The sequence below is a fragment of the Arachis ipaensis genome, chromosome B10 (genome assembly GCF_059453495.1).
Source record: "Arachis ipaensis isolate K30076 ecotype BB chromosome B10, ASM5945349v1, whole genome shotgun sequence".
Lineage (NCBI taxonomy): Eukaryota > Viridiplantae > Streptophyta > Magnoliopsida > Fabales > Fabaceae > Arachis > Arachis ipaensis.
In genome coordinates, this window is record NC_142435.1 from 139,319,526 (window position 1) to 139,333,158 (window position 13,633).

Sequence of the window (13,633 nt, forward strand, 5' to 3'; positions counted from 1 at the left end):
TTCCAGTTGTTCTTATTTCATAAGCACTAGATGCCTCTAGCGAAACCTACAACCTCGCTAATGCACCATGAATCAAAACCCAACATTCTAATAATATTTTCTACTTTTTTACCTGACACATGAATTTCTAATAAAACACAAAAATTAACATTATATCTGTGCGTCATATCTTTAAACGCAATAGGGAACCCTTTAGTAGTAGTTTCTCTATAATTCTAAACTATAAAATTCATGGATAAACTTAAAAAAGTATATAGTTTAGAATCCTATGATAAGACAGGAAATCATGCCTCCATAGGGCTTAGGCTTGAGGGAGATGTCCCCCTTTCCGTGTTTTGGTCGATTATGACAATGTCTGATACTTTTGTATCATTATTTGCATCTCCAAGATCGATAAATTCATTCGCTTTACTGTTGTTTTTTTGATCCATACCACTCGCTCCCATATACTTTGAGATGAGAGTCATAGTTGTCTGGTCTGTATAATTCGCAACTGAAAAGTACCTGCCATTATCGTGTTCCTTTGCTAACTCCTTCTATGAGATATTGAAGCTTCTCTAGTAATCTTCATGACTCTATTTTTGTCGTACTTCATTTCTATTTTTGTTCTCCATGACTTGTACTTGGTTCTGTTGAATACTCTTGTCAGATATGTTGTTGTTACTTGTTTTCATCTAGTTTGCATTTGATGTTTTTTTTTTCTTATGAATATTTAGTATTTTTTGTTTCGCATTTGGTATGGGTTCTTTGTTTTAGGCTAATTTTTTTATGATGTGGCTTGTTATTATATTTGTGTACACGATTAAATATTTTTTTTATCATAAGGTCTTGTCTTATTCGTAATAGAGTAGCTGGTTTTCCCATTTGGGACATTCCCTTGCCTTTCACTGTTACTTTTTTTAGTGTTTTCTTGGGATAGGACTTGGAATCTTGAAGCATAGAAAGAAATTTTTCTTTTTTTTCCTTCGTAATTTCTTCCATTCTGCTTTTGACCTTCCTAGGATTTCTTCTGACAAGCATCCAAGGCCCAAAAAGGTTCTCCTCATTAATGTTGTGATCCTTTCCTTTCTCTTCCGCATCAAAATTGTTTATGACTCCCTGATTCTCTCCTTGGATTTTATTTTTCTGCATTAAATTCCTGATTCTGCTCTATCATAGAATCTTTTACATTTGACATTTCTTTCCTAACGGCTCCTTCTGGTTTCTATTGCCTCCTTCCCTTTCACCGTGTTATGTATTCTAAATTTCTAACCACTGTCTATAGCTGCTTGCATAACTTGTTACAACATATTTCTAATAAAATTTGGACAACTTTTTAACTTATGACTATGATGCCCACATTTAAAAGGTATTTGATGGAGGCCTTCATATTCTAGTTTGAATTCTTTACCCAAAGTAAAAAAAGATGGGACAATCAATTTTCTTAAATCAATTTTCACACTATGTGAGCAAATTTTTCTCTAGAGTGAATAGAGGTCAGCTCATCAACCTTGAGCATTGTTCCCAAGACTTTACCAACCTTCTAAAGAAAATATTTATTATATAATTCTGCCTGAAGATTTGGAATTCTAATCCAGACAACCACTTTTTTTTTATATCTAGTTCTTGAAACATGAAAAGAGGCCTCCAATATTGCACCATCAATAGGTAATAATCCACAATCATCCATGACTCCTCAAAAGTGTATAGGAATAATCCTTTTAATTAAAGAAGTGGACTAAGAAATTTTTTTTTTAAATCTATCACTCTAATTATATCTTTTCTAGCCCATTTCTTTTGGACTCATCTCTCCATAACTTAGAGTTTGAGGTTCTTTCCAAGCAATTTGAAGATCAGAGATAGTTTTCATGACCTGCACTAATTTTTATATTTTTCTAAAGTCACTGCAATATTAGGTTTAGGATTGAAGGAAGTCTCCAAATCTTCTCTCGTTTCCATGATCTCTTAGTTGGGCATATATTTCTTGGCAACCATATCTACTATTTCTTTTGGGTTAAGGTTATCAAAATCATTATCAACCATCACATAGAAGTAGGAGATTTTTTATTTGAGGAGTTGATAATCTTCCCAGCGTTCTCCTCCTGAATTTTGGTCTATTCATGCATTGGACTCACTTCACCAACCACTATGGCGCTAAAGGCATCTTCCATCACTTCTTCTTGTTAATCTTTGTTTTTTGTACGATTCATCTTGATTTTTTTAGTGTTTTTGGTCACCAAATCTTCCTCGTTCGATGACCTCTTTTCGATTTCGTTAGATAAAATTTCAGCACTAATAAAAAAGTTTTTTTTTCCAGGTCTCTTATTTATGATTTTAGGGTTTTACTAAGTTTTAAGAATATATTTTAAAAACACCATAAAAATATATTTTAATTAAAAATTATTAAAAAGTTATTTTTTATATTTTTAATATTTTGAATATAGGGCAATTTACATAAATAAATTGTTGTACCTTTAAAATTATGCAATTGCATTGTTTCCAAAATGAAGACGCAAATACATTGTTTCATATATCTATAGAAACCGCTACTGGCAGCAGCGGTTTAGGTAAACACGGAATCCGCTGCTGCCAACCGCGGATTACATGCAAATGTGGCAGCACAGGAACCGCTAGAGCCTGTCACGGTTTCTGTTTGTTTGGGGTTGGTTATAAACCGCTACTGCCAGTAGCGGTTTATGTGCATAGGGTTTCATGCATAAACCGCTAGAGCTATAGTGGTTTACGTGGACCGGCACCGGTAATATGCGCAACACCGTTCAGTTGATTCAAGCTCCTTTCGTCTGCCATGATATCACGCTGGAGGTATTTGAGTGCCGACCTCCAGTAATTGTTTTCAAAATGAAGACGTAAATACATTATTTCATATATCTATAGAAATCGCTACTGGCAGTAGCGGTTTATGTAAACACAGAATTCGCTGCTGCCAGTCGCGGATTACATGCAAATGTGGCAGCACATAAACCGCTAGAGCTTGTCGCAATTTCTCTTTGTTTGGGGTTGGTCATAAACCGCTACTGCCAGTAGCGGTTTATGTGCATAGGGTTTCATGCGTAAACCGCTAGAGGCTATAGCGGTTTACGTAGAGAGTGGCTACCTATATAGACTGTGGAAGGCAGCCGCGGATTACTCATTTGGAGTGATTTTGAGGTTGTTTAGAGAGAGAAAATTCTAAAATTTGAATTTGTAACAATTTATTTATGTAAATTGCGAATATATTAAAAATTTTAAAATCTTTTATTATTATATTTTTACTATATATTCTAGGACACAAATTAACTAAATTTATATTTTTAATACTTTAGTAGCTATTACAATGTTAAATAATATCAAATCTCGTGTTAATGACTATTTTACATATTAGTAGCAAACAGTATAAACAACTAATTAAATAAAATATTAAAAATCGTAATAATTAATAATAAAATAATAAACAATAGTAGACTGCTAAATGAATTAATTAATGTGAAACCAAGATTAAAATAAAAACCCGCTGTTGAAACAGCCCACTGGAATAGCTAGCATGGCCCCTGGTTTTCTATTATCACACCAAAAAACCAACCCTCTCTCTCTCTATCTCTCTCTCTCAGCTACTACTCCCACTGCTCCCTCTTTTATATCAAAACACCAACACCAATCTGCACCCCAAAAAAGCAGAAAAAAGAAAAATAAAAGAAAAAAGAAAAACCCTCACCAACCAGGATACTAATCTCCTCTTCTTCTTCTTCCTCGCGTACACCACCGTCATATCTCAAATTTCCACATCATCCATCAGCCTCGCCGAAAATATCTGAAACTGCAAAGACGAAAATATCTTGTTATTATTATTATAACCGTCTGTTTTCTCTGCTAATTGAGGGTTTCGGTTTCGTGATGCATGATTGGTGTTGCATTTTGGTGAATTGAATGGGGATAGAGAGAACCTTGGCGGATAGAAAGGGAAGAGACTTCTGTGAATTGCCGAAGGAAACCATTACCAACAGCAGCAAGTCGAAGAAGAACCGGCGGCGCCACAAGAAGGCGCCGGTGCCGCCGGTTCAGACTCTCTTCGACACTTGCAAAGATGTCTTCGTCTCCGCCGCACCCGCCGTTGTTCCTCCGCCACAAGATATTCAGAGTCTCCAATCTGTTCTTGGTACAATTTTTTTTTATTTGTTATTTTCGATAATTATTGAAATGACTTCAACTCAGAAGGTTACAATTAAGTTGAAATTGAGTGTAAGTTATGAATTATTTTAGGTTCGTGATTCCGATGACTAATCCGTTGCTAGGTTGTAAATACCTCGATGATCTGATAAGAGAATTGAATTTATTTGTTGTGAATATTTTAATTCCTAAGGTTTGATATATGGTTTTATTATTATATTATATCATATAATATTATATTATATATTCTTGAAATTAGTTTGGGGTGTTTAATTATGCTGTCATCCCCAAAAGTGCATAAATAATTTTTTGCGAGTCTAGTGAGATACGTGTGAATTGGGTTCGGCCTATTCCATTTTCATTGGAATTATCAATCCAACACCAGATGCTTTCTATTTTTATTTTTTATTTTTAGAAAAATTGAACTTAAGTCTCGGTGTAATTAAATAATATGTTTTTTAATTATTATAAATTATTGGTGTTGGCTGTTGAGTTCCGAATTTCACAAAGAAAAAAAAAACTCCATCAATTATCCTCTTTTATATGCTAAATTTGTTGTTGTTGTGTGTTAGCATGCATGTATATTATATTATGTCTAAATATATGTGTATGTTCCAAGGTTTTTGGCTTTCTAATTTAAAAAAATGCATTTTTATCATGTGCTTGTTGTTCCCCACGAGAGAGAGAGAGACATTGAAGTTTTCGGTTCATACAATGTGATGTGTCAAGCCCATGTTATATATATTGTGAATGAGACATCCATCATCTTTTACATATAGCGTAGTAGTATAGTGTGCCATGCTTAATCAAATATTGTCTTGAAAGTAAAATTGACACCCTTACCCTTGCTTTGCTTCTCTCTTCTCTTCTTGTATGGATAATAATCTTTGTATGCAAATTAGTAATATTTGAAAATCTAAAATTGGACCTAGGGTAAAAATTAAGAGTTTGTGAGTGTTGGAGTGAGAGCCGCATCAGAATTTGAAGGTAGCAGAGTGCATGTTGGCATGGAGTATGATGTGATGTTTAGACGTTCATATATAGTATGCCTTGATTTGAGGCTCTTTTAAATCCGTACAATTTCTGTGGGAAATCTTCAATCTGTGGGCTTTGAATTGATAGATATAGCGAGATGCTTTTGTTAAAAATATTTTTTTTTATGGTGATGACTTCAATGATTAGGGGGTAAAAGATATTGGCAAGTTGCTGAAGACTTTAATACAAAAGACTTATGAATTGTTTAGTTGAGAGTTGTTAATTAAGCACAAGGGTATAGCTTTTTTGCTAGTTTTGTATGTGTCCCATGGTTTGAATTTGGAGATAGTATTATGACCAACAATGTTATTTGTCTACTATATAATGATATTTGTGCTTTGTTTCTTTTGGAATGCACAGTCCTATTGGTGGACCAAAGTAATGCCATGAATTATTTTAATCGATGGTTGTTTACAGTTGTCATTAGCTTAATTGTTTTCTTACCTTAGTTTTTTTGGTGAGTGTGCCATGCAAAGCACATTCTCATGCAACTGTTGTATCTCTTTGTGTGTTCTTGCAGACAGAATAAAACCAGAAGATGTGGGCTTGAAACCCGACATGCCGTATTTCCATACAAACGGATCTCAAAGAAGGCCAAGGATCACATACCTTCACATCTATGAATGCGAAAAATTCTCGGTACTTGTGCACTTTGTATTTATCCCTTTGCTGCTTTGATTTCATCACACATATATATAACTGTTTTGTTGATAGTGGTAACATTGTTATGTTTGTTTGTTACAGATTGGAATATTTTGTTTGCCACCATCGGGGGTTATTCCTCTGCATAACCACCCCGGAATGACGGTTCTGAGCAAGATTCTGTTCGGAACAATGCACATTAAATCGTATGATTGGGTTGTTGACTTTCCTCCTGAAACCCCCACCACCTTCAAACCTCCAGAAAGTGAGTATATTCCTCTTCTACAATCTTATTATTTTCTAATGTATTGCTCCCTCTGTTTGAACATGGTCGATTATCGTGACAATAACATAAAGAAATCAGCGGGAAGTATTTACGTTTTCTTATTCATGTTTGTCCATTTCATGCGTTCTGGATAGAGGAGCAAAATAGTTTAAATTTAGAATAGTCATGAGATAGAAAAGATACGGGTAAAGTACCAACCCGACCACCTATCCTTTTCTTCGAATGACAACGTGATCCCTAACCAAAACAACGATCCACTTTGGTTCCTGTCCTTGATCTCCATGAGACAACACTGCCCTTCTATATATCATAGTCCTTTGTTGGTATCATAGTCCTTTGTTAACGGAAGTCGCTGATATGTCACGTTAACATGCTGAGTTGGACATTAAGTTTCAACATGGAATGGATAAGGACCTATTTGTCCATAAATCCAAAGTGGCTAGGGACTTAGTTGTCTATATCCATTCAAACAAAATGACGTCGTTTTGACATAAAATTGATCAGGGGTCTATTTGTTAGGAACTTATTTGTCTTAAAAAAATTGATACGATATTTTTTTCTGAAATTCATTTTTTATTGTTATAATATTCATTATATTAATATTTTTTTTCAATAAATTCTTGAATATATGGTATAATAAATATAAGCTAATTAATAAATTATTTAAATTTAAAAATGTTATTTATTATGGCACTAAGTAAATAATTCAGTGTAATTTTTAAATACATAAAAAAAATTGAAATACAATTAATAAATTAGTAATATAATTTCTAATAAATAATAATCCATTGATATATTATTAGTATTATGATCTAGATAATTTATGTAATAAAATAAAAACTAGTGAACACATTATTTGATATGTGACATATATAACTAATAGTTAAGAAGTCATGATTTATGATGAACTTCAAGACTTATTTCTATGTATAACTATATATAATTATTTAGATTAAAATATATGTAAATTTATATACATAAACATTATAATATTGTTAATAATTGGCTAGCTTTTTTACAACATGTACTAGTCAATGTTGTTGACTTGATGTTACTCTTAATGGCTCCTTATCTTGTAATTTTGGCAGTTCTTTTGAGTAGGTTTGAATGTTTTCACATAAAAAATAGAAAAAGAATTAATGTTTAACCGTTTACCTATTTTGTACTCTAAGAGAACATGTTAAAATTACAAATTAAGAAAGTCTTTATTGAAAATATAAAAAGTTTAAATTTTCAATACAGTTGTTTTGTATTTATTACAAGAAAATATTTAAAAACTTCTATTACTAGTAATCTTATCATGTGCCCTTATGTTAGCTAAACCCAAAAAATTATTGTGTTTTGAACATTAACAATGCACTTGTTTAATGTCTAATAATGTATTAATTATTTATTCAAAAATACTATTTGTAAATAAATACATGTGTAGTTTAACTCATTTTAATGTGTATTTTGTATTCTTATGTGTATTATACTTGATTATTATTATGTAACTATTACAAAAGAGTACAAGAGACTCTAAATTCTAAATATATTTCCATAATAATAGTAATATATTACAAGGCTATTTTTTAAATTATATTACTAATTTATTAATTGTATAACAATAAAATTTTAATTTAAAAAAATATTGTATTTTTTTTTAGGACAAGTAGGTCTTTGACAAATAATCTCCTGACCAATTTGATGTCAAAACAACGTCGTTTTGTTTGAATGAGTATGGACAAATAAGTCCCTGACCAGTTTGGGTTTAAGAACAAATAAGTCCCTGTCCATTCTATGTTGGCACTTAATGTCCAATTCAACATGTTAACATGACATGTCAGCAACTTCCGTTAACAGATGACGGTGGCTTGGACAAAAGGGTTGCGTTGTCTCATGGAGATCAATGACAGGAGCTGCGTTGTCATTCGGGAAAAAGGACCTGGATCGGGTTGGTACTTTACTCGAGATATTATTGAAAGGTTAAGCTGGCTAACATGTTTATGCTTTAGAAATTGTGCTATAATGGGGGGAACATAACAAGGAATGCCGTTAAAACTTGCATATTAATTGTTGGACAAAGACCAGACAGTTTTCCATAGTTTCAAAAATCCCCCATTATGAAGTTTGTGTTAAGTCATATAATAATATAAACATTTTCCTGAGTATCAGTTTTTACTTCTCCGTTTCAAATTGATGCTCACTTTGATTGATGTGTTTGGATAAGTGGATATATTAATTTTTCCAGTGTGCTTAAAAAGATTAAAATCAAGAATAAAAAGGATAATTAATTTGAAATAGAGAAGGATGAACGAAAATACTCCATAAATACAAAAATTCAGCCATTACATATTTGTGTACTTCTTGTTTTGTACATTTTTTCAATAAAAAATTAACTATTAAAATAATAAAATATTTTATAGCAGAACAATCAAATTCTTTTGGCCTAAATAAGTTTTTGGTTCTTATAAAAACTGTTTTTTGGTTTTGGTTCTTGAAAATTTTTCTTTTCATTTTGGTTAAGTAAAATTTGAAAAGTTTGGTTTTACTTATTGTTAGTTTGTTCTGATAAATACTAATATGAAATGTTAAATGATGGATGTAGTAAGATATATAACACATCAGCATTTAATTTGCTACGTCAGTACAACAAACAAACGACTGGAATTCAAATTAATTTTTTTTTTTTAACTTTACTAGACTAAAACCAAAAGCTGAAGTTGTTATAGGGATCAAAAACTTGTTTAAGCAATCTTTTCTACTGCAACATAATTAAACTTTTTTTTTTTATCTAAATTAAATATGTACTTTTATCAAAAACTTGTCTTGTTAAATGTGCAAAAATGTGTAAAGAAAGAAAAACAAGGTACATCATTGAGAAGAACAAGGGCTAAGATGTTGGTCAATTTTCCAGGAATCTTTTTTTTCACATGTTCCCTTATCCACAAAGAAAAAATAAGCGATTTAAGTATATGCATAAGAGTACTAATTAAGTAATTTAAGCAGATGGAGGTAGCGAGATGCGGTTGGCTAAAGTGAAGGTAGACGCCGATTTCATAGCACCATGCAACCCTTCCATTCTGTACCCAGCAGAGGGAGGAAACATGCATTGCTTCACAGCGGTGACAGCTTGCGCAGTTCTAGATGTGCTTGGTCCTCCTTATTCTGATCCTGATGGCAGGCACTGCACTTACTACCATAATTATCCTTTTTCCAACTTTGAAGGTATATCTATCTTCCTTGCAACTTCCAATTTTTAAATTTGGGGGAAAAAAAAGAATAAAGAAACAAAGAATCCATTCTTCTTAGGTAGTGTTTGTTTCTACTTTCTAGAGATTGGAAGATTGGGACTTAGTATTGTGTTGGGGGGGGGGGGGGGGGAAAGAGTTGACTGAAATTTCTGGCACTGGAGACTGAAACTTTAACATTTCATTTCAAAAATACTCTCGTAATTTTTTAAATTCCAAATTTACTCTTCAATTTTCATATTTATCTCAAACCAAATATGATACTTAGACGAAACCCAATCCAATACATTTTATATCAAAAACAATATAGAGGCTTAATTTAGTTTTGTCTCCCAATTTCGGTCTCTCGGTCAAAGTCTTCTTTCCAAACGCAGCCTTATTTACTCAACTTTATTCAGACTTGAAACAATTCATGATGCCCTTAATTTGTACCACAATTAATGAAAATACTATTTAACTTTTGATTGGATTTTGCTCCAAACCATACAACCTTAAGTTTTGCTAGAACAGCTAATCTCGAATTCTGTATGTTTTCTTTTCTAGTCTGAATTTTGAGACGGAAAGAGTGAAAATTGAAAACAAGGGTCTAATTGGTTTTTGTTTAAATGTTTTCTATTCTGATAATTGTATAAAAGGAATAAAAAAATTAAATAAAATTATATACAAGAATCATGGTTAGAATATGATTGATTTTTTTTTTTTTTGGGAACTTATAATATTCTCTGAATAAAAAATACTAGAGATGACAACAGAAAATAAAAAATAGAATTGAAGAGGTCCTCCAAAGAGAAATACAAAAGGTCTATTTGACAAGTAGTGATCATTTCTTTACTGAACCATTTTTGGATTTGTTTTCTGTTTTCAGTAGAAGGATTATCCATTCCTGAAGAGGAAAGATGTGCTTATGAATGGCTACAAGAGAGGGATGACAAACTTGAAGACTTAGAAGTAGTTGGCAAAATGTATAATGGCCCAAAGATTGTGGAAGGGTAATATCTCATTCTGTCCCCCCAAAATGCAACCACCAACAACCTCTTCCAATATTCCTGACTTCCTGTGATGATCAAAAAGAAAAAAATTGCTGAGATGCTTCAAATATGGACACACGAGAAAAAAGCAACTTTATTTCTATATACCAACCTTGGAGGATTTGTGTCCACCAATAGAGAAAAAAACTTGATCACCTTCTATGTTGTTTTTCACTTTTTTAGTTTTTTTTCCTTCATAATTATTATGGAACAATATGAGCACTTGTTGATTAGGGGCTGTATTTGTCAGTCTTATATAATAGTTTTTTTTTTCTAGTGTACATACCATGGAACAGAAAAGGATAAAGGGGAAGGTGCAATGCAATTTGAGTTAGTCTGGAATTTTAGCCTCTTTTTTGTAGGTTTTCGTGGTTATTTCATTCATCACAATTTAGTTGCTTTCGAGAGCAACAAATACAGTTAGTTGATATATTTCATTTAGTAAAATTAGCTTCTCTTATGATGGTATAATTGACATATATATATATATATATATATATTGTCTCAGATGCTGGTAGTATAAATATCTCTCTCTCTCTCTCCCTCTGATTTTTCAATTGGCAGAATGGCAAAGTTGAATTTTGCTCTTGTTACGTATATACATAATTAATTGGTGGTTACTTATATGAATATGTCCTCGAACGAAAATAATAATGGAGTTGTTTTAATATGGGAAGTTAATAGTTAGAAGTTATTAAATAATAATTTAGTTAAACAATAATATTATTTTTATATAATGATATTTTTATAAAATTGCCTACTTAATTAATAATATTAGAAAAATTTTAAATGTCTTTAGAGTATCAATTTTTCTGTTATTTTAACTGTTAATTTTAATATATATATATATATATATATATATATATGTTTATGATTATAATCAATGATTAAAATCACTAAATATCAGTATTTTTAGAATATCTAAATTTTTTTAATAATATAAATATTAAAATAACATTAACCAGGTTTTTAAGTTACCAAAATAGGGTGGATAAGGTTGTTACAGTGAATTGTATAAGAATGTTAAGTAGGTATAAAAAATTAAATATCAAATTAATTATTGTATACTGAAAAAGTCTAAGAAATTAATTATACTATAAATTAATTAGGTTAATTTTTTTTATTTTTAATTTTAAAATTCAAAAAATTAAGATAATAGAAATATTTTTTGTTTTGTTTTGTAATAAACTTGTTTTTCAACTAGTTGGTTAGAGTTGGCTTTACCCTAGTTGATTCTCTAGGGGACTCACATGTATTTTATATATATTATGGTGAAAACTCATATATAATTGTCTTCACGTAAAGTTAAAAATTGTCTATCGATTCTTAAGTATCAACTTCATATAAAGAATTTTTAATATATATATATATATATATTGTTTAACCTGTTTTTAAATAAATAATTTGTATTTCAATATAAATAATTAATTTGGTGAATTTTTTTTAATTAATTATTAATGTTTTGTTGCATATATACAATGTGCCAGGCAAAATGCATTTTAATGTTATTTTTAAAAAAATAGGTCAACGTATTTTTATGTTAAATTTTGTTTTTGTTTATTATTTTGTAATTAGAGAGAGAGAAAATTGTATTGTGTTAGAGGAATATAAAAGTTATTTGAGTATCATAATAGTGGTTTAGAAAAATTAAAATTCAAAAAATTGAAGTTATGTTCATGTAATTATTATATATAAAGTAAATTATTCACATAAAAAATATCCTTATATAAAAATAATAATTAAAAATTATTAAATAATCTAATATATTTAATTAAACTATTTAATATAATATATATTAACATTTTTATTATTATCTTTACATAAAAATATTTTTAGTTTTTCACATAAATAATCACTTAACTAAAAAATTAAAATTTTCATACCTAAAAGATTAATTAAGTAAAAGATTGATAAAAAAAATAGAATAAATAATAAAAAATTGAACACCAAACTCAATCATCCTACTTATCTATATATTGTCATAGGTACTCTGAAAATAGGTCATGTCATCGCAAGTTAAAGGAAAAAAAAAAAAAAAGGTGTAGTGTGTATAATTATTATTGCACCTTTGGAACACACCTGGAGCACACAACACAAGATCAGCTTCTCATACATAGTTCTAGAAGATAGGATCCATATCTTTTTAATCTGATTCTGATCCAACTTCGCAGTCTTCTGTCACCACCTTTCTGAGCCACGTGTATGTTATTGTTACCAAATTATTATCCCAATGAATGAATATATGCTACAAGCTTATAAGTTATCGAAAAAAAAAAATCCAAACTATTCAAATAATATAAATATTGATATCATTTAATTTAGTTAAATATATTAAATTATTTAACAAAATTTAATTATTATTCTCATATGAGTTGTTATCAACAAATAAATATGTTAACCCCAAAAAAAAAATATATGTATGCTATATATAGAACGTTTTTTTAAGTGGTATTGGAGAGGGAGAACGTTAGTGCAACGAAGAAATAAGCATATAAAGAATAGATTTTATTTGTATATAATAATATATACTGCTGCATGCATGGTGCATTCTATATAGTGAACCAGAGTGACAGTGACGGTTCATTTTGATCCATCAATTCAATAATTAGCAATTCAAGAATAGTATAGATATTAGATACGAAATATTTTAAGTGTACTGGAAGTACCGGTGCACCAATTATTTTAACTGTTGATTTTAATTAATATATATTTTATATATTTTTTATAATTTAAATCAACAGTTAAAATAACTGGAACACCAGTACTCCTGATATACTTAAAATGTTTCCAGATAGATATAGGGATTCACCAAATAACATTACTACAAAATTGAATATGTTGTGGTCTAGAAAATAGTGTTGTATAAAATTCAAGTTTATGGTCGAAAAAATATATATAAATAAATACTTTTTTAATTACATATGTTATTGGGACGAAGGGATATGTCATAATGTCATATATCTCGTATTGTGATATGATTAATCATGTGGTGAAAATTCATGTATACTATACCATCCTATATAGATATAAGTTTAATAGAATTCAAGTACATTTATAAATAATGAAGTTTGTTGAAGCCCAAAAAGCAAATGAAGTGCACTACGAAGAAAGTTAGTTGATATAGGACCTAATTTTATAGCATACTTAAAATATGAAATTAATGATGGATAATTGGATATGTTGAACTAATACATGCATGATGAAGAAAACGCGGAGATTGGAGAAGCAAATGGAACCTGGAAGCAGCGAGGCGTAATAATTAGTTTTTT

General features: G+C 30.3%; 1 protein-coding gene across 2 annotated transcripts; it reads left to right on the top strand.

The window, feature by feature from the left end:
* Positions 1-3,485: 3,485 nt before the first annotated feature.
* LOC107622896 (plant cysteine oxidase 2) lies at positions 3,486-10,706 on the top strand. Of its 2 annotated transcripts, none has more exons than XM_016324967.3 (5): positions 3,486-4,132; positions 5,699-5,817; positions 5,923-6,085; positions 9,095-9,313; positions 10,202-10,706. In XM_016324967.3, exons 1-5 carry the CDS (start codon positions 3,904-3,906, stop codon positions 10,327-10,329), a joined length of 858 nt encoding a protein of 285 aa, XP_016180453.1. In that variant the 5' UTR covers positions 3,486-3,903; the 3' UTR covers positions 10,330-10,706. The 2 variants fall into 2 exon arrangements, with proteins under 2 accessions (XP_016180453.1, XP_016180454.1); XM_016324968.3 differs by having other exon boundaries at positions 3,541-4,132; positions 10,205-10,706.
* The last annotated feature ends 2,927 nt before the right edge of the window (positions 10,707-13,633 follow it).

What these genes read in the sequence shown, in the direction of transcription:
- LOC107622896 (XM_016324967.3), top strand. Translation starts at nt 3,904, where the DNA reads ATGGGGATAGAGAGAACCTTGGCGGATAGAAAGGGAAGAGACTTCTGT. An exon ending in ATGAATGCGAAAAATTCTCG is followed by an intron (nt 5,818 to 5,922) that starts GTACTTGTGCAC and finishes TGTTTGTTACAG; the next exon opens with ATTGGAATATTTTGTTTGCC. An exon ending in TCCTTTTTCCAACTTTGAAG is followed by an intron (nt 9,314 to 10,201) that starts GTATATCTATCT and finishes TTCTGTTTTCAG; the next exon opens with TAGAAGGATTATCCATTCCT.